The following is a 24,834-nucleotide window of genomic DNA, read 5'->3' as shown; positions in this document are numbered from 1 at the left end:
GGATATTGTGGATTTGGCATTTCCATACGGTGAGGGATATTGTGGATGTGGCATCTCCATACAGTGAGTGATATTGTGGATTTGGCATTTGCATATGGTGAGGGACATTGTGGATGTGGCATCTCCATACAGTGAGGGATATTGTGGATGTGGCATCTCCATACAGTGAGGGATATTGTGGATGTGGCATCTCCATACAGTGAGGGATATTGTGGATTTGGCATTTCCATACGATGAGGGATATTGTGGATTTCGCATTTCCATACGATGAGGGACATTGTGGATGTGGCATCTCCATACGATGAGGGATATTGTGGATGTGGCATCTCCATACGATGAGGGATATTGTGGATGTGGCATCTCCATACGGTGAGGGATATTGTGGATGTGGCATCTCCATACAGTGAGGGATATTGTGGATGTGGCATCTCCATACAGTGAGGGACATTGTGGATGTGGCATCTCCATACGGTGAGGGATATTGTGGATGTGGCATCTCCATACGATGAGGGACATTGCGGATTTGGCATTTCCATACGATGAGGGATATTGTGGATGTGGCATCTCCATACGGTGAGGGACGTTGTGTCGCTGGAGAAGGACCTGAAGACTGATGGGAATGACAACTGATCTCAGGGCAACCAAGAGAAAATGGTGGAGGAACTCAGCAGGTCAAGCAGCATCTATGGAAATGCCGAGACCCTTCATCGAGACTGAGAAGGAAGGGGGAAGATGCCAGAATAAAAAGGTGGAGTTGAGGGGAGGAGGCTAACTGGAAGTTGATAGCTAGCTAGGAAAATAAACCAGCAAACAATGGGAGAATGAGGGGGTTTTAAAAGGTATTAACTTAACTTGCAAAACATTTATCCTTTGTTTTCATTAAACATTTAATGTAGCAATGCATCCTGAGTTGCTGCACACTGTTCAAACGTGAAGTTATTGCCTGAATTAAAGTGAATATTTTTAAGGAAGTTCTCAAAAAGAAGATCCATCTTCTACTAACTCCCAATGGGAGAGGCTGGATAATCAATATGCTCATTTCCCATCCCTTTGCATGTGCAATTTCATTTTCTTGCATTCCTCTTTCTATATTACAGATGACAGGCAATATCTCCCATAGCATTTATTTTCTCATGACTTTTTAGTAGGGAGCCTGACATTCCAATGACATGAAACCATATCAAAAAACTAATACCATAAAACTTTCAGGTAAATAAAGTGAAGAATATTTGAAATGCATTTTATTTGCATAATGTCACACTCTTCCAATGAACCATTTGATTTTAATAAGCCGGTGTTTCCAGCTTGTTTAATATAACTCTCTAGAAGTATTAATTGGCTTAGATGACTTTATTTTCTCTTCATTCAGTTCCAATCAAAATAGAACATGTTATACTAATTGTAACAGAACAACAGCTATACTTAAGTAATAGAAAGAATTTTTTTTTTAAAAAGTTGGGGTTTTTCAATTCCAACAACTTGTGACCTTAAGGCAAATTGGGACTGGGATAGAATTGGTACCAAACAGCTGCAAGTGTATGAAATCTGAAATAAAACAAACTGTAGAGATACTCAGAAGGTCTGGCAGCATGTGTGGATAGAGAAACCGAGTTCGGAATGACCTATATGACTTTGGAGCTAGAGTAGGCTACTCAGTCGTCGAGTCAAGAGTGTTGGAAGGAATACATATTTCCTCCCTACTCCCACACAATCTATCTTTATGTCATCAGCAACCTAGCAGTCATTTATATAGAACATTGAGGCCCCAGCACTGATCCCTGTGACACAGTACTCATTGTATCTGAAAGTACTCAAATAAATGGGTTAAACACGATTTCCCTTCACAAAGCCATAAGTCTGATTGCCTTGAATTTTTCCCCATACTCTGCTGTAACATTTTCCTAACATTTTCCCAGCGGTTGATGTTAAAGCTAACAGATTTTTAGCAACTGCTGTGTTCTATACCTCACAGTTCCAACAGGATAATTTATTCACACTTCTGTTTACTCTCCTTTTACACCTTATTTATGATTCTAATTCGAAATAAACCTGATTCTGATTTGTTGCCATTAATTGTCCTTTAGCGCCCTCTAGTGGGAAACCCTCATCTGTTCCCAATTTTTTTCCCAATGAGAGAGGTTCCCTTTATTCTCTTCAAACCCCCCAAAACCAGTCCACCACCAACACCACCTTTCTGCAAGTTCATATATATATACATTTTTAATTTTTGAAGGAGGGTAATTGACCTCAAATATTAAGTGTGTTTCTCTCCCCATCGATGCTGCCAGACCTGCAGAGCATTTCCAATATATTCTGGTTTTTTAATCATAAAATTGAGACAGGAAGCACAAAATATTCCCCTGTGGCCTTGTATTGGTGGCAATAAAAAAGGAGGAATTTTCTATGACCTCCCAGGGGAAAAGAGAGGAATATGGCTGTTCATTGTTTAATGTTTATCTACAAATTGCAAAGTGATCAAATAATAATTTCAAGACCAAAGATCACCATTTCTGTAGTTATGATGGAAGAAATGGTAAAAAGGGCATTGGTAATGATAACCTCAAAAACTTTCAGATTATCATAAAAGCCCATTTCAATTACCATCAGGTGAGGAAATTTGCCACCCTTGTCTGGTCTGGCCTACAGAAGACTCCTGACCCAGAAACGTGGATTATCCGTAAATTAAAAATCAAAGATGCAAAGGGACCTGGGAGTCCTTGTGCAGAATTTCCTTATGTTAACTTACAGGTTGAGTCATTGATAAAGAAGGCAAATGCAATGCTAGCATTCAATTTGAGAGGCCTAGAATTTTTCTGGCAGTCCAGTCGAGTTGGGAACGAGAGGGGAGACAACTCACAGGTCTGTGAGTGAGACTTATAAAAGGAGCATTCTCAGGATTTCAGCATCGTTCTGGTGGCCCCGTCATATCAGGAACGAGAGAGAAGCTACTGACAGTTCAGTGAGAGAGATTTACAAAGGGGTATTCATGGACTTCCGGCATTTCCCAGTGGCCCAATCAAATTGTGATTCATCAGCCAGGAAAAATAAAAATAAGGCAGGGACAAGTGGAGCGGCCGTTGTGTGAGTGGACCAGTGTTGGAGTGGGGAGGCTTTGGCTCATCAGGCTTCAGTAAGAAGGTAAGTATCTGGTAAGTTCTTCCTTCTTCATTCTTCCCGCGTTAATGTATAGTTACTGCAAAGAGAATGCCTCTAGGGGCTTGTGTTGTGTTCATTGTGTGAATTGTGGGAATTCTGAGAGAACTCCAGTCTCCTGGATAACCACATCAGCTGCAGCTCCTCAAAGAACATGTTAAGGAACTGGAGCTGCAGTTTGATGACCTTTGGTTCTTAAAGGAAACTGAGGAGGAGCTACGTGGAGTTGATAATCCTGAAGCTGCAGGAGATGGGTACCTGGTGACTGTCAGGAAATGGGCGGCAAATGCAGAGCACCCCCGCCGTCGACCCCCTCAATAATAAGTGTACCGTTTTGGATACTTCTGGTTGGGGAGGAGCAACCACTGGGGAAGCCGTAGCAACTGGGTCTCTGGTCTAAGTCTGGTGCTGTGGCTCAGAAGGGAAGAGGGGAGAAGAGGACTGCAGTAATGATAGAGGATGTAATAGTTAGAGGAGTAGACACAAGATCCTGTGGACATGACAGAGACACCTAGTTGATATGTTGCCTCCCAGGTGCCAGGGTCAGGGGTGTCTTGAATCGGGTCCACAGCATTCGAAAGAGGCAGGGTGAGCAGCCAGAAGTCCTGGTACATTTTGGCACCATTGACATAGGTAGGAAAAGGGAGGAGGTCCTGAAGAGAGAATACAGGCAGAAAGCTGAAAAGCAGGACCTCCAGGGTGAGTATCTCTGGATTGCTGCCTGTGCCACATGCCAGTGAGGGTAAAAATAGGATGATGTGGCAGATGAATGTGTGGCTGAGGAACTGGTGCAGAGTTTCAGATTTCTGGATCATTGGGATCTCTTCTGGGTAAAATATGACCTGTACAAAAGGGACGCATTACACCTGAACCCAAGGGGGACCAATATCCTTGTGGGCTGGTTACTAGAACTGCTGGGGAGGGTTTAAACTCGTTTGGCAGGGGATGGGAAACTGAGTGATGGGGCTGAGGGTGGGGCAGTTGGTATACAAGCAGGAGCAGTGTGGAGAGAGACTGTTGGGAATGACAGGCAGATATGGCAAAATTGCAGTTGGCAGAATGATTTGCAGTGTAACAGGGGAACAAAATCAAAAAGGGTGACGTACACAGGACCGAAGGTTTTATACTGGAATATAAGCTGAATACAAAATTAGGTAAATAATCTTGTAGCACAGTTAGAGATTGGCAGGTATGATGTAGTGGGTATCACTGAGTTGCAGTTGAAAGAAGATGATAGTTGGAAGTTTAACATCCAAGGATACACATTGTATTGAAAGCAGGCAGGTCAGCAATGGGGGTGGTGTAACTCTGTTGGTAAAAAAATTAAATCATATCCTTAGAAAGAGGTGACAGAGGGCCCATAGACATAGAATCGTTGTTGGTAGAGTTAAGGAATTGCAAGGGTAAAAAGACCCTGATGGGAGTTATATACTGGCCTCCAAACAGTAGCCAGGATGTGGGCTACAAATTACAACTAGAGATAAAAAATGCATGGCAAAAGGGCAATTGGGGGGGGGGTGGTTTCAATATGCAAGTAGATTGGAAAAACCAGGCTGCTGCTGATTTTGCATTCCAAGAGACAAAATTTGTAAAATGACAACGAGATGGCTTTTTAGAGCAGTTTGTGGTTGAGCCCACTACAGAGATCAGCAACTCTAGATTAGATTTTATGTAATGAACCAGATATGATTAGGGAGCTTAAGGTAAAGAAACCGTTAGGAGCCAGTGGTCATAATATGATGGACTTTACCCTGAAATTTGAGAGGAAGGATCTAAAGTCAGATGTATCAGTATTACAGTGGAGTAAAGGGAATTACAGAAGCATGAGAGAGGAGCTGACAAAGTTGATTAGAAGGGAACACTAGCAGCGATGATGGCAGAGCAGCAGCGGCTAGAATTGCAGGATAGATATATCCCAAAGAAGAAGAGGAAGTATTCTAAAGGATGATGACACCATTGTGGCTGACAGGGGAAGTCTAAGCCAAAATAAAATTAAAAAGAGAGGGCATATAACAGAGCAAAAATTAGTGTAAGTTAAAGGATTGGGAAGCTTTTACAAACCAACAGAAGGCAACTGAAAAGGCTATAAGGAATGAAAAGATGAAATAAGAAGAAAAGCTAACCAATAATATTAAAGAGGATAGCAAAAGTTTTTTTCAGATATATGAAGAGTAAAAGAGAGGCGAGAGTAGATATTGAACTGCTGGACAATGACACTGGAGAAGTAGTAATGGGGGACAAAGAAATTGTGGATGAACTGAGTAAGTATTTTGCATCAGTCTTCACTGTGGAAGATGTCAAGCATTCAAGTGTGTCACTGGGCAGAAACGAGTACAGTCGCAATTACTAGGGATCGGTGCTTGGGAAGCTGAAAGGTATGAAGGTAGATAAGTCCCCTGGACCCATTGGTCTATGCACAAAGGTTCTGAAAGAAGTAGTTGAAGAGCCTTTAGTAATAGTCTTTCAAGAATCACAAGATTTTGGCATTCCTCCAGAATGAAAATCGCAAGTGTCTCTACACTCTTCAAGAAGGGAGAGAGGCAGAAGAAAGCAAATTATAGGCCAGTTGGAGCCGATTACTAAGGACGAGGTTTTGAGGTACTTGGAGGCACATGATAAAACGGGCCAAATTCAGTATGGTTTCCTTAAGGAAAAATCTTGCCTGATAAATCTGTTGGAATTCGTTGAAGCAATAATAAGCAGGACAAACAAAAGAGAATTGGTGGATGTCGCGTATTTGGATTTTCAAAAGCGCTTTGACAAGGTGATACACATGAGGCTACTTAGAAAGATAAAAGCCCAGGGTCTGAAATATACTAGCCTGGATAGGGCATTGGCTACTTGGCAGGAGGCAGCGAGTGGGAATAGAGAGCCTTTTCTGATTGTCTGCCAGTGACTACTGGTGTCCTGCAGGGGTCAGATTTGGGACCGCTTCTTTTGAAGTTGCATGTCAATGCTTTAGATGACAGAATTGATGGCTTTGTAGCCAAGTTTGCAAATGATACAAGGATAGGGAGAGAAGCAGTTAATGTTGAGGGAGCAAGGAGGACACAGAAAGACTTAAACAGATTAAGAAAATGGACAGAGATGGAATACTGTGCCTAGAAGTGTATGGTCATGCACTTTGGCAAAGGAATAAAAGCGTAGACAATTTTCTAAACAGGGAGAACATTAAAAGATCTGAGGTGCAGAGAGACTTAGGAGTTCTCATGTAGGATTCCCTAAAGGTTAACTTGCAGGTAGAGTCAGTGGTCAGGAAGGCAAATGCACTGTTAGCATTCACAGAGTGGAAAAGAATATAAAAACAAGGATGTAATGCTGAGGTATGGCAATAAGGCACCAGTGAGGCCTCACTTGGAGTAATTTGAGTAGTTTTGGGCTCCTTCTCTCAGAAAGGATGTGCTGACATTGGAGAGGGTTCAAAGGAGGTTCACGAAAATGATTCCGGAAATGAAAAGGGTGGGGGGGGGGGGGTCCTCATTGAAGCCTTTCGAATGTTGAAAGGCCAAGACAAAAGTTGATGTGGAGAAGATGTTTTCTCCTGTGGGGGAGTCCAGGACAAGAGGGCACAACCTCAGAATAAAGGGACATCCATTTAGAACAGAGATGAGGAGGAATTTCTTCGAGTCTGTGGAATTTTGTTGCCACAGGCAACTGTGAAGCCTCGGTCATTGAGTGTTTTAAGGCAGAGTTTGATAGATTTTTGATAAGCCAGGGCATGGAAGGTAAGTCTAGGCACAAGAAAGGGGTTGAGGGGGAAATGTATTCACCATGTTCAAATGTTGGAGCAGACTTGATGGGCTGAATGGCCTAATGCTACTCCTGTGTCTTATGGTCTAATATACAATAACAGCAAAGAAGTAATGCTGAGACTTCATAAGGCATTGGTTAGACTGCACCCCTGGAGTATTGTGAGCAGATTTGGCCCCTTTATCTAAGAAATTATGTGCTGCCATTGGAAAGGGTTACGAGAATTACTCCAGGTAAAAGAGTTAATGCATGAAGAGTGAAGAATAGGGGGAGTCTCACTGAAACTCATTGAATATTGAAAGACCTAGATAGAGTGAATATGTTTCCTATAATGGGCAAGTTTTGGATCAGGAGCTTCTGCCTCAGAATATAGGGAGATCCATTTAGATCAGAGATGTGGAGGAATTTCTTTAGCCAGAGTGTAATGTATCTGTGGAATTCATTGCCGCAGATGCTGTGAAGGCCAAGACTTTGAGAATATCTAAAGAGGACTGATAGATTCTTGCTTAGTTAGGATGTCAGAGTTTATGGGGAGAAGGCAGGAGAATGGGTTTGAGAGAGAAAATAAATTAGACATGATGGAATGGCGGAACAAATTTGATGGCCTGAAAGGCCTAATTCGGCTCCTTTGTGCCATGGACTAAATGCCATCTGAAGTGGCAAGTCACTCAGTTCAACACATTCAGATACTGCTCCTATCAGACCTTGAGCTGTAAAAAGGTTTTAAAGAACTTCAATTTCACCAGTTTATTTTAATTAACACTTGAATTAGCCTTTGCTGCAGTTCAGGGATGCTAACTAGGGTTATTATTATTGTTTTTCAATATTTAGCCCTATCAATTAGTAAAGAAAGAACTTCAGGCTTAAATATGAACCAGATCAGCCAGCAAATTGCACACATCAACATTTTGCAAGGCAAATTCTTATTGCGAAATGTAACGTTATAATGTGTATCACCAATGGAGAATTCTGAAGGTGTTCTGAAAAAATCCCTGCAATTTCTTACATTTTCAGGTGGAGGGGATATTCTTGAAGGGAACTTCAAGAATTAATAAATAACAGAAGCAAGTGTGTACTTTACATGGGAATTTCAGTGTAATATACTTCTTGTTCAGATTCTTCAAAAATATGATTCCTTTCATCACATATCCCATAAAACATTTCATCTTCCATATGGCCGCCTCTTTTCTGACTCTCGTCGGATGTTGATCGCTCAGTGCTTGTGACATCTCTCTGGTTACTCCCAGAGACGCTGGCAGCTGGCTGGGTACGCAGACTCCAGCTGTCACTGGTGGCACTTTCACTCTGAATTGGGTGGCTCTGTCCTTCGCTTCTAGAACAAGATGACTTGTAGCCGAGGAGGGACAAGTTGTTCGAGGGAGAGGAGCTGACCATTCCACTGTCCTCTTGGAAGGTGGCAAGTGGAGCTATTATGTACCCTCCTGCCTTTCTGTAAATGGACAGAGAAAAGCCAGTGAAACTTTACATGAACTTTGAATTTGTCAGTTGATACCTCGCTAGGAGATGATTAAATAAATCTGTGTGTATTGGATATAAATATGCTTTGGGTCTCAGGGGTATGCGTTAATGCAAGTCCTACATCTTCTTTAAACACCAAACTCATGGACTTACAGGCAATATTAGTCAACCCCACAAGTAATACTCAATTTCCTTTTGGAAATGACTCCTGCTTCTGAACTGTGAAAACACGTCCTGGACTCTAAATCTGACAGTGAGAATAATTACTGGCTGGAATGGATTATTTCGGAGTTTTCAAACTCTAAATTTGAAGTAGAGATCTTGATAAAGGTCTCTTTCAATATTATTATTATCAATGTGATATGTAACATTTCCTGAACATGACGTGATTAAGCCACTTTTTGTTTTTGAAATTAGTTTCTTTCCCCCCCCCCAAATTTTACAACTTCAACAGTCAATTTGAATCTGGTAAGTGGTTCAGGCTTAGTTGGGAAATGGTGTTCATTTAGCAAGATGCACAACCAGGAGAAAAAGGAAATGAAGTTTAACACCCACAAAATGCTGGAGGAACTCAGCAAGTCAGGCAGCTTGTATGGAGAGGAATAAACAACTTTCGTTTTGGATCCAGACCTTTCATCAGGACTGGAAAAGGGGGAAGAAGCCAGAATAAGAAAGTGGTGGGAGGGGAAGGAGTACAAACTGGCAGGTGATGGGGGAACCAGGTGAGGGTGTAGGTAGGTAGGTGGGGTGAGGTGCATGAAATGTAAAAAGCACTTTAAAAAGGAGAACTCACTTTCCATCAAAAACTGTTATGTCATTCCAGCTGGAGCACGTTTCTCCTTCATTCCCAGAGTCTTTGTGGACCAGAACTTCTGCCTTCAGGGATGAGTGACCCTCTCCGTCCAACTGTTCAGGTTGGAGTGAGGTAAGAGGGGCATGCACATCTGGCAGCTCACTGCTTACTGTTAAGTGGTCCTTCTCGTAGTTATGAAGAGTTTGCTCATACTGTGTAGCCTGTTCACAGGAGCTGGAAGAGGAAGAGAGTCAGCACTTATGCAATATAGGTTGGTAGCATAACAATGTAAGGGACTGGCCTGGGTTTGCTGATGCAGTGTTTCAGTGTAGAAGCTTACAGGCATTGTTTGTATCTGCAGAAAAAGCCACTCTAGGAAATGTTTTTTACTAATCTGAATTATTTTAGGAACCAAGTAACTTAGTTATACGGTATAGAACATAGAATAGTATAGAACATAGAATAGTATATACAGGAACAGGCCATGTTGGATAGAACAAATTAAACTGGTATTTAAGTGTCTTAACTGTGCTGAATCCTTCTGCCTATACAATGCCCATATCCCTCCACTCTCTGCACATTTGTGTGCTATCTAAGAGCCTTTTGATCACTTCTATTCTGTCACTGCCGTCTCAACATTTCAGGAAACCATTACTGGGGTTTAAAAAATGAAGCGGCCCACACATCTCTTTCAGAATTACCCCTGCCCCCTCACCTCATATATCTGGCTGCCTACTCTATCTATGGCTTTCTTACAACTTCCACCAGGTCTCCCTCATCTTCAGACACTCCTGAGAAAGCAATCCACATTTTTACAACCTCTTCGTGTAACATATCACTCTGATCCAGCCATCATCTTGGCAAATCTCTTCTGTACACTCTCCAGAGCCTCCACATCTTCTTTACAAAGGGACAACATGAAGAGAATGCAATGTGCCAAATGTGGCCTATCCAGACTTTTATTAGGTGTTTTGCTAGTTTAAATTATCAACTATTCTCCAGTAACTAAGAGACTAGGTGCTGAGATATTCATTGCCCAGACTACTGTAACCAACTCTATCATTAGATGCAGAAATTATCATCAGTGCAGGCAAAGTTAAAAGCATGGCAACACAGCAGTTAGTAACAGCACCAACAACACGGATTCCGTTCCACCACTGACTGTAGGAGTTTGTACATCCCCCCATGACAGCATGGGTTTCCTCCATGTGCTCCAGTTTCCTCCTACATTCAAATGACGTATGGATTAGTAAGGTCACTGGTCACATGGGTGCAGTTGGGCAGTGGGGCCTAATTGGGATAGAAGAGCCTACTACCATGCGGTATCTCCAAATTAAAGAAAAGATGAAAAGGATGGTCGCTGGAGTGAGTGAGCCCAGATGGAGAAAACAAGGCATTTAGGTTTTGAACAAATGAGGTAAGTGAAGAATACAAAATATAATTAATAAAGTTAATCTATATATTAGATTAATCCACAACAGACCAAAGAGCAGCAAACCTAATCTGGTAAAAGCAAAATTGACAATAATATCCGGACTGTCTATTCTCCAAAAGTAAGTAATGTTCAAGATCCAGTCAGGTACCAACAAATCCTGAGTTACTTAAGGAAGTGGAATGCAATTGTAGGGTTTTGATTGGGAACTCGAAGCTATTAATTCTTCATGTTATAGAAACTCCGAGTTAGGAGTATCATCACTGGTCCCAGACCTGGCTTCTCCAATTTTATACAATTGCAGTGAATCCTTGTATTAATCATCAGAATCAGGTTTAATATCACTGGCATATATCATGATATTTGTTGTTTTGTAGCAGCAGTACATTGCAATACATAGTAATAAAAACTATAAATTAAAATAAGATATTTTTACATATTTTAAATAAATTAAATAAGTAGAGCAAAAAGAGGTGTTCATGGGTTCATTGTCCATTCGGAAATCCATTTTAAGAAGCGGTTCTTGAAACATTGAGAGTGTGTCTTCAGCCTCTTGTACCTCCTCCTTGATGGTAAGAATAAGAAGCTGGTATGTCCTGGGTGATTCTTAATGATGGACACTGCCTATTTGAGGCATTGCCTTTTGAAGTTTCCTGGATGTCTGGGAGGCTAATGTCCATGCTGGAGCTGGTTGAGTTTACAACTTTCTGCAGCTTTTTCTGATCCCCTGCAGTGGCCCCTCCGTATCAGACGGTGATGCACTCATTAGAATGCTCTCTAAGTGTATCTGTAGACATTTGCAAGTGTGTTTGGTGACATATCAATTCTACTCAATCGCCTAATGAAATATAGCCACTGTCATGCCTTCTTTGTGATTGCATCGATGTGTTCAACCCAGGATAGATCCTCAGGTGTTGACACTCAGGAACTTGAAACTGCTCACTCTTTCCAGCTCTGATCCCTTGATGAGGACTGAAGTTCACAATCACTCCTTGGACTTACTGGCATTGAGTGCAAGGTTGTTACTGCGACACCACTTTACCAGCTGATCCATCTCGCTCCTGTACGCCTCCTCATCACCATCTGAAATCTGGCCAACAATAGTTGAGTTGTCGGTATAATTATACATGGCATTTGGACTGTGGCTAGCCGCACAGTCATGGATATGGAGAGTAGAACAGGGGGCTAAGCACCCATCCTTGAGGTGTGCCAGTCTTGACAGTCAGCGTGAAGGTGTTTTTCCCCCATCCGTACAGGCTGTGGTCGTCTGGTGAGGAAGTCAAGGATCCACTTGCAGAGGGAGGCACAGAGGCCCATGTTTTGGAGCTTGTTGATTAGTACTGAGGGAATGTTCGTGTTTTATGCTGACCTGTAGTCAATAAACAGCAGCTTGAAGTAAGTATTACTATTGTCCAGGTGATCCAAGGCCGAGTACAGAGCCAGTGAGATCGCAACCACTGCAGACTATCGTGGCGATAGGCAAATTGCAGCGGGTCCAGGTTCTTGCCTAGACTGGAGTGGATTCTAGCCACAACCAATCTCTCAAAGCACTTCATCACAGTAGATGTGAGTGCAACTGGTCACTGGGGTATTTCACCCTGCTCTTCTTAGGCACGGGTATGATTGTCACTCTTTTGAAGCAGGTGGGGACCTCTGCAGCGATTGAAAATGTTGTTGAACTCTCCTGTCAGTTGGTAGGCACAGATTTTCAGAGCCCTACCAGGTACAGCATCAGGGCCTGATGCCTTGCGAGAGTTCACCATCTTGAAAGATGTTCTGATGTCAGCCTCCGAGTCAGAGGTCACAGGGTCACCGGATGCTGCAGGGATACAATATTCACACTCTCCCGATACCCCATTGATGCCTTTTCCACCTATAAAGTTATCCATCTATTAAAAATATTCAGTGACCTGACCTCTACAGCCCTCAATGATAACATCATAAGTTCAGCCTCCAGGTAATCCCTGTACCAAATTTCATGTTTTCAGAACAGATGGATGATTGACTAAATGCAAGTTATTAGTATACTAGAGATATGACCACTTCTGAAACACCAGATATCCAAGTTAATCTTCTGTACTTTTTAACTTCTAGGATTATGACTATTATTAGAGTCAACAAATGAATACATGGAGTCCAGATCAAATGGATCAGAAAAGTAATGCTACCCTCTTCTTGGTTCTGAGGTCCAATAACATATTTTGTCACCACATTACCAGCTTTAGTCATAAGGCACTGGCTTAGACAAAGATAGAGTATTGTTACCAGTTTTGCGCATCACATTTTGAAGAATATGAAGTCTTCGAAGATAGAACCAAAGAGATCTATCAGACTGATGTGATGAGAGCAGTGATGTAGATAACTTTGTGCAATTAAGGCTGTTTTATTATACTTAAATCTCCTCTGCACCCTCTCTAAAGCTTCCATATCCTTCCTATAGTGAGATGATCAGGACTGAACACCATTAGTCACTGACTTTAAAGAGAAATCTACTCACTTTGAAAGATTTCTCTTCAAAAGAGCTGGTAAAGGCTTGATGGGCTGTCTTCTCCACTCCTGAGCAATATTATGGATTACACACTGTAAGATTTCACTGCTAAGGCTAATGTAATGGCTTCTGAGTAATGTTCCACTGCTAAGATAATGGTTTATCTTTAGCAGCAATGTTTGGGTTATGGCTGGAGATAACAGCACTTTGGAGTACATGTTATCCAATGGGGGAAATGTTGTTCTTTTTTGTGTGTCTAGAAGCCGGGTTTTTCACGGCCTTTCGTCAGGGTGATGGAGAGATAGGATGAAAATGGAGAGAGTCGGAAGACCACCGGACGGAGTGGACTGAGGAGCAAGGGTCCGAGGGCCAGCGACACTCGGAGGAGGTCGATGGTTGATGAACAGCCATATCAGTGAGCTCCAACAATGCGCAATAGTGTTGCTTCTGTCGCCATTTTCCCAGGTTTGCCTTCTGTAAATAAAATCCTTTACTACTAAGGCTGCGTGTCCAGAATCCTTGTCCTTGAGACCTATCGAATCTGTTTCCTCACTTACAGCAGTTGCACTGTCCGATATTTTGCAGTGCGAGTTTGTAACCGGGCAACACATCACCAAGCATCCACACAAACAATATTTCTCAGTTTGGCCAGGGCAGAAGTTGTTTTCCCCTAGACGAACATGTACTGGCCAAGCCTGAGGGTTACATATATATTTCCTCATCTTCTGCATCAATAAATCATCTAAAACTTTGTTTTAATATCTTTTGCACTGAGTAGTAGTACACCTTTTATTCTCCTGCTACAAATTTTACAAACTTCAGGTGAAAATCTATGCAGGATATTATTTACTTGCAAAATATGCTTTTCCCTCTTTATAAAAAATTTCAGATTTACTACAGACCTCTGAACCAAAGATTTTCATCATTGATCCACGACCCACAAGCAGGATGAATTACCTTGTTTTCAGAGGTACTTCACTTTCCAACACTGAGGCTGGAAGTTGATGCTTTGGGAACAAGAGCTTGGTTTCTGGTGAGACAGCCGGGGCAAACTGAATCTACAAAAGAAGACTGTCTATCAGAAAATCACAAACAAACTACATTGTAAATCAATATTATTCTTAAATTAAAAACATGCATTGTTCACCATGTTAGATATAAGGTTAAGAACATCAGAGCCACCTACTTCTTATTCCACTCTTAGTGTTAATATAATGTAATGTAAGAGTGGAGTGACCTAACTTAAACTCTTTTATTATCTTGTTGGTCAGCAGTGTTCTGGTACAAAATGGACAGCTATGTGTCAGGAAGTATAGAGGAGGCTTGACCCAAATGCAGAGCTGCAGAGACAGTTTAATGGTGTGTGGTCTTTTTTTTAATAATAAACTACAAAACAATCAAGTATGAGGAACAACAAAACAAGAGAGAAGGTCAGGAGCAACCGGTTGAGGCTGGCTGGTTCGATGGGTGAATAAGTTCCGCAGATGAGGCCTGGGGTTAAGTAGGTTGCAGGAGATGAATTGGAAATGAGTGGCAGGTGATTCCTGTCAGCTGGGTGGAGACTGGGAGAGGCCTGACAGGACTCCACTCTTCCAACACCTGGCACCCACCAGCCCAGGGCAATCTGGAAGGTCCAGTAGAACTCCTTAAAGGGTGTCGGGATCCTAGGTGAAACTGAACAGCACCCAAGACCTCACTTCCAGGCTGTGCCCTTCCCAGTCGACCAGATACTACACACCCTGTCCATGATGATGTGAATTCATCAACTGGTCATCTGTGCACTCTGGACCAACCTAGAGGTGCGGACTCAAGTGCATTGAGTGGTTCGTGGGCAATGGGCTTGAGGCAGGACACGTGGATTGTATGTGTGATCCTGAGGGGTGGCAGCAGCTGGAGATGGGAAGTGATTGGATTTATGTGATGGCTAATGTTAGACACCAGTGAGCTGGGGTGAGAGCTTGTGGGAGTCAATGTGCCAGGGGCAGATCTTGGGTGGACAGCAAGACACGGTCCCCCGGCCAGAGTAGTCTGGCTGGGCAATGCTGGCAGTTGGCCTGGTGGCAATAGGCATGGTTGGCAGCTAGGATGGCCCTCTGTAACTTCTTCCAAGCATGCCAGTCTCAGCAAACAACCGCTGTGGTGAATGGGACCTCCACTATCCATAGGAAACAATGATGGTTGGTAGTCATGAAATGCTTAAGAGGATAACAAAGCTATGGCAGAGGAGGCGTTCAGATTGTGGGACAATTCGGCCCAGAGCAGATCCTTCTTCCTTGTGGAAGAGTTAAAGAAACTTTGCAGAAACTTCTCCACTTGGCCCTTTTTGACTGACTGTCTGTGGATGATAGCCACAGGACAAAATCACTGAGGTGTGGAGGAGGAAGCAGAGGGCTCGCCGGAAGCGGGAAAGGGATTGTGTGTCCCGGTCTGAGACAACGTCCTGAGGCAACTACAAGCGAACTACATGTTGGAGAACTAGGTCCACCGTTTCAGTGGTTGGTGGAAGTTTGGGGAGGGCAATGAAGTGGGCTGCCCCAGAGAACTGGTCCACCACTGTCTGTGGCCACGTCGAAATGTGGGAAACCTGTGATGAAATTCATGACGATGTGAGACCACAGGTGTCATGGGACTAGGAGGGGCTGCAGGAGCCCAGGGGGCTTCTGGTGGAGGAAAAGGACTGGGCAAATTGACGGCAGTGATAAACTGATGTATATTGGTGATCATGGTGGGCCACCAGAACCATGTCACAGAAAATTCAGGGTCCATCATGTGCCTGGATGGCCACAGAGGAGTGAGGAGTAGACCCACTGAAGTGCATAAGGCTGCTGACACATACCCGTTGGTATGTCAGGTGTGTAGGTCAGAGCAGGCTCTTACTGCAGGATCTGGTTTACAAGATCCCAAATGATCAGGACAAGGATCTACATGAATGGAATGATATGCTGAGAATCGATCTTCATTTCAGCTGGCTAGTGCTCTTGGAGCTGGATCAGCAGGAGGTGAAGTCGATTTGCTCGAAGCATTGGGCACAAGGAGTCTGGTGTGGGTTCAGCTGGTGGGTGAGTTTCTAGTGATCAGTTCAGATCAGCAAGGGCTCAATGTTCCCCATTAGCCAATGCCTCCATTCTTCCAAGGCCCATTTAATGACGAGTATCTCCCTGTCTCCTAATCTATAATGGTGCTGTGTAGAGTTGAATCAGTGCAAGGATTGGAAAGTGTTGAATTGTTGTGAGTAGAGCTAAGGAACAATAAAGATAAAAAGACCCTGATTAGAGTTATATACAGTCCACAAACAGTAGTAAAGATGTAGTCTACAAATTACAATGGGAGGTAGCAAATGCATGCCAAAAGGGCAATGTTATGACAGTCACGGGGGATTTCAATATGCAGGTAGATTAGGAAAATCAGATTAATGCTGGTTCCAAGAGGAGGATTTTCTAGAATGCTTATGAGATGACTTTTTAGAGCAGCTCAAGGTTGAGCCCACTAGGGGATCAGCTATTCAGGATTGGCTGATGTGCAATGAGCCAAAATTGATTAGAGAACTTAAGGTAAAGGAATCCTTAGGAGTAAGCGATCATAATATGATACAATTCATCCTGCAATTTGAGGAGAATCTAACATCAGATGCATCAGTGTTACAGTGGAGTAAAGGGAATTACAGAGGCATGAGAGAGGAGCTGGCCAGAATTGATTGGAAAAGAACACTGGCAGGGTTGACAGCAGAGCAGCAATAGCTGAAAATTTTGGAAGCAATTTTGAAGGTGCAGGAATTATACATCTCAAAAAGGAAGTAGTATTCTAAAGGCAAGATGACAATCGTGGCTAACAAGAGAAGTTGAAGCCAACATAAAAGCCAAAGAGAGGGCATATAATAGAGCAAAGATTCGTGGGAAGTTAGAGGACTGGGAAGTTTTTTAAAAACCCAACAAAAGACAACTAAAAAAGTCATTAAGAAGAAAAAGATGAAACATGAAGGTAAGCTAGCCAATAATATTAAAGAGGAAACAAAATTTTTTCTGATACATAAAGTGTAAAAGAGATGTGAAAGTAGATATCGGACCACAGGAAAATGATGCTGGGGAGGTAGTAATGGGGGCAAGGAAATGGCAGTTGAGCTTAATAAGTATTTTGCATCAGTCTTTATTATGGAAGACACTAGCAGTATGCTGGAAGATTGAGAGTGTCAGCGGGTAGACGTGTGTGAAGTTACCATTACTAGGGAGAAGGTTCTTGGGAAGCTGAAAGGTCTGAAGTCACCTGGACCAAATGGTGTACACCCTAGGATTCTGAAAGAGGTGGCTGAAGAGATTGTGGAGGCATTAGTAATTCTTTCAAAAACCAAATGATTCTGGCAAAACTCCAGAGGAATGGAAGAATGCAAATGTTACTCCACTCTTCAAGAAGGGAGAGAGGCAGAAGAAAGGAAATTATAGGGTAGTTATTCAGAGCTCAGTGATTGGGAAGATGCTGGAGTCAATTGTTAAGGAAGTGATTTGGGGGTACTTGAAGGCACGTGATAAAACAGGCCATTGTCAGTATGGTTTCTGAAAGGGAAAATCTTGTCAAACAAATCAGTTGGAATTCTTTGAAAAAATAAGAAGCAGGATAGACAAAGGAGAATTGTTGGATGTTACATAGTTGGACTTTCAGAAGGTGACACCCACGGTACTACAGAAGTGGTACTAGCATGGTTAAAGCAGTGGCTGATTGGCAGGAGGCAAAGTGTGGGAATGAAGGGAGCCTTTTCTGGTTGGTTGCCAGTGACAAGTGGTGTTCCTCGGGGACTGCTTCTTTTTCATTATATGCCAATGATTTGGATGATGGAAGAGTTTGCTTTGTGGAAAGTATGTAGATGATATGAAGATAGGTGGAGGGGCAGGCTCTTTTGAGGAAGTAGAAAGGCTACAGAAGGATTTAGACAGTTTAAGAGAATGTACAATGAAATTGGCAGATGGAATAGAGCATCAGGAAATGAATGGTCATGCACTTTGGTAGAAGAAATGAAATGGTAAACTATTTTCTAAATGGAAATAAAATACAAAACATTGTGGAGCAAAGGGATTTGGGAGTCCTCATGCAGGATTCCCCAAAGGTTAATTTCCAGGTCGAGTCATTGGTGAGGAAGGCAAATATGATGTTAGCACTTACTTCAAGAGGACTAGAATATAAAAGCAAGGATGTAAGGCAGAGGCATTTTAAAGCACTGGTGAGTCCTCAGTTGGAGTATTGTGAGCAGTTTTGAGCCCCTTATCTAACAAAGGATGTGCTGACATTGGAGAGGATTCAAAGAAGGTTCACAAAACTGATCCCAGGATTGAAAGGCTTGTCATCTAAGAAGTGTTCGATGAATCTGGACCTGTCCTCATTGGATTTCAGAAGAATGAGGGGTGACCTCATTGAAACCTATCAACTAGTGAAAGACCTTGTTAGAGTGGATGCAGAGAGGATGTTTTCTCTGCTGGGTGAGTCTAAGACCAGCGAACACAGCCTCAGAATAGAGGGGTGTGTTTTTAGAATGGAGATGAAGAGCAATTTCTTTAGCCAGAGTGTGATGAATCTATGGAATCTGTTTCCATAGGCGGCTGCGGATGTCAAGTCTATATGTATATTTAAGGCAGAGGCTGATAGCTTCTTGATTAGTCAGGGCATGAAGGAATATGGGAAGCAGACAGGAAATTGGGGCTGAGAGGGAAAATTGATCAGCCATGATGAAATGGTGGAGCAGACTCGATGGGCCAAATGGCCTAATATATTGTATTGTCTTAAGAAGGCAGCGCAAGGGTGTGCCTTCCTCTTTGGTTTTCACTGGAAGAGGATAGCCCCAGTTCCCACATCAGATGTGACAGCCTCCACCAGAGGGGACCAGATGGCAAAGAATGAGAGTGGTGGTGAAACACTTCCTGAGCTCTTTGGAAGCGTGGACCATGGCAGCAGACTAGGTTGTATGTGAAGTAGGTGACTTGGTCAGGAAGGTGAGAGTAGCAGCAATTTGGTAGTAGTTATAAGCAGAAATCTACAGCACATTACAGGCCTTTCGGCCCACAATGTTGTGCCGACCATGCAACCTACTCCAGAAACTGCCTAGAATTTCTCTACTGCATAGCCCTCTATTTGAAACCTGATAAAACGGTGGTAAAAGTTGGAGAAGCTGTGCAGCTGTTTGAGGGAGAATGGTGGGGGCCATTCAACAATGCCACACTCTTTCTCTCAGTCCATGGTGATGACTTGGGTGAAAGGACATAACCCAGGAAGGAAATGGCTGGGGTGTGGAACCGGCATTTCTCTAACTTGCAATAGAGTAGGTTTTTGAGAACAGACTGAAGGACTGAATGGCTACGACAGATGTGGTCTTGGAGGTCCTTGTAGAAGATTAGAATGTGTAGCATGTCTTAGAAGATAGACAGCCCCTCATCTCCACCTGGTGGTGCCATTTTCTCGGATGCAGTGAGCATTTGATGCATGGGTGATCGGCTGCTCTGAAGTAAGCACACAAGTTGATTTTCCATTGACTCTCACAGTATTAGGAGGTTAAGGAAACCCTCCCTAACTGCATAGGTTCTGGAGGCAGTGTTGATGAGGGTCCTGAAGCCTGAAATGGGGTTCTGACTAGTGATCTGGTGGGTCATTCCATTATACACTTATAATGCAGAGGGCCAGAGTGGTGAACCATTCAAGGTTGTTGGGCATCTCCCAGGTAGGCTGTTCAACTTTCAAACACTCCAAGAGGCCATGATGATAATGGGCCAGCAGTGCTTCTGCATTTGAACTATACTCTGCCACAAGGCTCTTGAGTTCCATGGTGTAACCCAGCGCCAATCGTGAGCCTGGAGACAGATGAAGTATCCAATCCGCTGCCTCTCTTCCACTTCCCAGATAGTCATGAACCCAATGTATCTCAGCAGTGAAATCCGCATTCTTATTGCAGATGGTGGTTTCATGGTCCCATTTAGTGGCAGCCCAGGTCAGCGACCACACAGTCAAGAGAGACATGAACACAGTCTTGGCTTGGTTTGTGGAATACAGAGATGGCTGCAGCTCAAGGTGCAAGACGCACAGGGACAGAATGTTGTGGCATTGGGTTAGGGATCTGTTGAAGTCTTCAGGCACTAGAATCCGGGGCTCTGAGGGAGGAGGTTGACTTGCGTGGGGTTGCTGTAATGAGATGGAGAGCTGGTTGAGAGTGGCCAGCAGAAGGTCAATGATTTTCTGCCGCTTCTGGATCATGTACTTTTGTTGGCGAATGACCTTCTTCAGGTGAGGAAACTCTGCAGGATCAATTGCTGGCTCACCCATCCTATCGGGAAATGTAGAGGAAGCTTGACCCAAACACAAAGCTGTGAAGATGATTCAGCGGTGAAAGATCACTTTAATAATAAATGGCAAAATAACAAGCTACAAAGGGCCACAAAACAAGAGAGAAAATGGGAGAGAGAACAGATACTTAACATGACAAGGCAACCAGGAAACTGAAGGCTAGGAGCAACTGGTTGAGGCTGGCTGGTTCAATGTGTGAACAGGGACTGTGGATGAGAGCTGGGTTTAAATAGGTTGCAGGTGATGATTTGGACGTGAGTGGCATGTGATTCCTGTTAGATGGGTAGAGACTGAGGTTCAGCAAACCTAACCTGTGCAGATGCCTGAGTAGTAGTAATTTCAAGCAGCTCCTAGTCTTGGATGTTTGATCTTCATGAGCGCCCTTGACCCTGATTTCCCCTGCCAGTGCCACACATTTCTGCAGCAGGACTGAGGAGAAGAAGATGCAAAGCACCTGAACCTCATCTCTCTTGGATGAAGGAGATAGGCAGGAGCTAAGCAGTTTGCTGCTGAGATGCCAGGATAAGAAGGTAACATTCTGTCAGTAGCTTGTTAACAGTAAAGTGCTCCCTATCACAATATCTTTCTCAGCAAGAGTTTATAGCTCTCCACGACATACAGGACCTTCTCCGACTTGTAAGAAGTTAATCTGGGTGACCTGCTGTAACAGGCATGGCAACCTAATTTATCTAAGTATATGAAAAAGTAAATTATGGTAAATTATTGGAATGAGAATTAGATGGAGGATATTAGATTGTGTTTAGCTTGCCATGAGAGGGAGAGTTCTTCCCTTTCCGACACCATCCAGCTGAGAAGAAATAGGTGTGTAAGTGTTTCTGTAAAAGTGTAAATCATACTCAATTGTAATACCTAGCACCAACATCAAGTTTTGCAATATTTTTAAAGAGCTGCTGCATATATCTGCTAAAATATTTGAATTAAAAAAAGAACAAAGCAGAGATTTCCTAGTTATTTTTGTCCTTCTGACAGTAATACAGATGGCCCAAGCAAGGCTGTTTGCACTTGAACTTCAGTCTTTATAGGACAGTTTATACTAAACAATCGTCTGTTTTAGGAATAAAATAACAAATCAAGTTCCTGTCATTGCTTTATACTGTCACTACAGAAAGGGAAAACGTAAATCCTGGAACACACACAAAATGCTGGAGGACCTTAGCAGGCCAGGCAACATATATGGAAAAGAATACAGTCGATGTTTCAGGCAGAGATCCTTCAGCAGGATTGTACTTTCTGCCAAAGGGTCTCGGCCCAAAACATTGATTGTTTACTCTTTTCCATAGATGCTGCCTGGCCTGTTGAGTTCCTCCAGCATTTTGTGTGTGCTGCTTGGATTTCTAGCATCTGCAGATTTTCTCTTGTTTGTAATAAATACTGGTCTCACTTTAAGGAACTAGCAGCAATCTTTTAAAATATGTCCTCTTAAAAAAGACCAGTGCAAATGAAATAAATAGTCAGAATGGTGGTAATTTTCATTCTGTTGAATAAGCTTTGCATGCTAACATTCCATACACACTTATTTCAACCTTTAAGCTCATTATATCTTGAACTGGTCCTCAATTACATTTCTCTCCAAAATTTATCTTCTCTCTTGGTGGAAATGTTCCAGCTGCCTCCTGATATTCACTCTAAAAATACGTCACTATTTTTTGAAAGGATTAAATCTTTTTCATACCTGTGGATAACACAGACAAATGGCCCAGATAATCCCCCCAGTGATCATCACGATCCCAATGGAACAGAAGGTACCATAGACTCCAGGCTTATCCACATTCATAATGAACATTCCAACCATTATTAGGAAGAATCCCAGGACAATAAGACTGTAGGAAAAAGTCTTGTCCTCTGCCATTTCCACTGGCCAGTGGGTCGGTTATCAGAAACAGTTCACTGAAACATGTCGTTCTTCCCCGCATTCACAAATAGACCGATGTCCGTCTGAAGTGAAGAACCAATAGCACGATCTGGCTTACTCCAATATCAACAAAAGGCTGATGTTGATGATTTTGCTGTTAAATTGGTCAGGTTACAAGTTTAGATTAAACAACTCATTTCCTCTCAGGTTTGATCCAGTCAGTTCTAATGAACGGAATGAACACAAATACCTCTATAAGTTCACATACCACTGGTAATTTATTGCACGTAGCTATAACCTTCCCTCCAGGCTTTTATCAAGTAGAAATCTATTCAATAATTCTCCATGCTTACAAAACTATTAAATAGTATTATTCAGATGAAGAAATTCAATCTTATAAATGCATACAGTTTTTGACAGTCTGTTTTACGAATGCTCACTTTGCAGGAGCAAGGAAAGGAAAGGAAAACCTGTTTAGTGCCCAGAGTTGCAGGGGTGTAAGTGGCGTGATGTTGTTAGTTAGCTATTTCCATTCAAAATATTTAACCTTTTAAACTTCTAATTTGAATGTACTGTACATTCTGCATCACAGCAATCTGAACGAGAAACCATGCCAAATGTACTGCTAGGTTTGTATAATTTAATAGATAAGATTTTGAAATATTTGCTGTTATGCAGTAAGATATATGACTTTCTTTTGCTTTTTTTCCATTGCTGATTATTTATAATAACAATAAAGCTGCATTGTGTTAATCAGACCATCTCATGGTGCTTAAGAGCCTTAATGTGGAACAGAAAGTGACTTTTAAATATCTTCCCTATTTATAACTTTCTAGAGAAAGAGTTTACAGATTCAAGTCCCCAGAGAAAGCAAAGAATATAGAACGGTGTAGTGCAATGCCCTTCAGCCCATAACGTCTGTGTCCACCCTGAATCAAATCTAAACTAACCCCATTTGCCTGCGCAAAGTCCATATCTCTATTCTTTGTCTGTCAATATGTCTGTCTAAATGCTTCTTAAGCATTCTTGTCACATCAGCTTCTACCACTTCCCCAGAAATGTGTTCAAAGCACCATTACTCTTTGTGTATAAAAAAGCTTGTCCTGCAAAATTTCCTTTACACTGCCCCCACCTTAAACTTTTGCCATTCAATATTTGACATTTCTATCCAGCAAAAAAACTGTGACAATCCACTTAACTATGCTTCATATAAGTTTATACCTTATTTAGGTCACCCCCCACCCCCGGCCTCCCACACTCCAGTGAAAACAATTAATTTGTTCAACCTCTCCTTACAGTTAATACCCTCAAATTCAGACGATACCCTCAGGAAGGTCTTCTACACCCTCTCCAAAGACTCCGCGTACTTCCTGTGGTGCAGTGACCAGAGCCTGGCACAATACTCCATATCTGGCCTGAGCGAAGATCAGAGAACTGAAGAAGGCTATGTGGAGTCCTCTGCCATTGAAAGTAGCATCAAAGGATGAAGTAAAAACCAAGGCTATACCTGTCTTGTATTCCTACTGTAGATATTTATCTGCTACTCGACATTGCCAAAATTTCTTTGCACAATTTTTTTTTTCATTTGCTGTTTGGTGGAGCTTGCTGGGTATATATTGGATTTCCCTAAATTAAAATAATAAATTAATTAACAGTTAATTGGCTGTGATGTACTGTGAAATTCCAGCATCTAGATCAGGAGTTCCCAAACTTTTCGTTATGCCATGGACCAATACCATTAAGCTAAGGGTCCACGGGCGCCATGTTGGGAATCCCTAATTATAAATACAAATTCCTAGTTACTTAAATGTCTTCATAATTATTGTGGAACTGAACTCATTCCATAAATGCGCAGGTACCATAACAGCCAGTTATCTAATAGTTAAATTACAATTTCATTAATAATCAAGAAGTATGAATTCAAATCCCACCATAAGAATTTGAGTCTGCAGTTTAAAAAACATTATTGTAAATTTGACCTGAAAATTCCAATGTAGTTTAAAAAAAAGATGATTAATTCACTATTGTTCTATAGGGAAAATGAACTACTTCCTTAACCAATCTGTCTTCTGGCAGACTCCAAATGGAGTGTAAACAGCCCTGTGGGGTTTTCTGGCTAGCCAATTAATTATATCAAGCCTCTCATTGATCAGCCAGGGATGAGCAATAAATATTAGTCACATCAACTAGGACTACATCCTGAGAATGAAGAAAATGCTTTGCTACTTTGCACTATCAACCTATCTATTATAATGCACCAACTCTTTAGGTTCTGTTTGGTTGGTTATGTTGTACAAGAATCTGTTTCTGACGCACCTCTGCCTTATGCATGTATGAATTAAACAATGATCCTTTATTTTTTCTTATTTTTTCCCCTTTTGAACAGTGAACATAAAAGCAGTTAAATCCTTGCATCTGAGTATAATGGTTGTCTTTTGTAAAATTATTGTTTGTTTATTCTGAACATAAGGCCTGCAGATTTAATTCAGAAATTACATTTAATTGGTGATGCACCATCAATAATTCTAGGAGACTGGAAGTGAATGATA

General features: G+C 42.2%; 1 protein-coding gene and 1 long non-coding RNA gene across 2 annotated transcripts; one reads left to right on the top strand and one right to left on the bottom strand.

Annotated features, from left to right (window-relative positions):
- Window positions 1-1,214: 1,214 nt before the first annotated feature.
- bsnd (barttin CLCNK type accessory subunit beta) lies at window positions 1,215-22,724 on the bottom strand. Its single transcript, XM_059984077.1, has 4 exons — window positions 22,106-22,724; window positions 14,053-14,153; window positions 9,176-9,409; window positions 1,215-8,353 (listed from the first exon to the last, which is right to left on the bottom strand). The coding sequence occupies exons 1-4, from the start codon at window positions 22,280-22,282 to the stop codon at window positions 7,981-7,983; spliced, it is 885 nt and encodes a 294-aa protein (XP_059840060.1). The 5' UTR covers window positions 22,283-22,724; the 3' UTR covers window positions 1,215-7,980.
- Window positions 22,725-22,859: 135 nt separating this feature from the next.
- On the top strand, window positions 22,860-24,697 carry LOC132401830 (uncharacterized). The gene is made up of 2 exons (XR_009514722.1): window positions 22,860-22,914; window positions 23,584-24,697. It is a non-coding gene; the product is annotated as an uncharacterized LOC132401830 (long non-coding RNA).
- The last annotated feature ends 137 nt before the right edge of the window (window positions 24,698-24,834 follow it).

This window comes from Hypanus sabinus, chromosome 11, assembly GCF_030144855.1.
Source record: "Hypanus sabinus isolate sHypSab1 chromosome 11, sHypSab1.hap1, whole genome shotgun sequence".
NCBI lineage: Eukaryota > Metazoa > Chordata > Chondrichthyes > Myliobatiformes > Dasyatidae > Hypanus > Hypanus sabinus.
The sequence above is the reverse complement of the archived record's forward strand: the minus strand, read 5'-3'. Positions and strand labels throughout refer to the sequence as shown.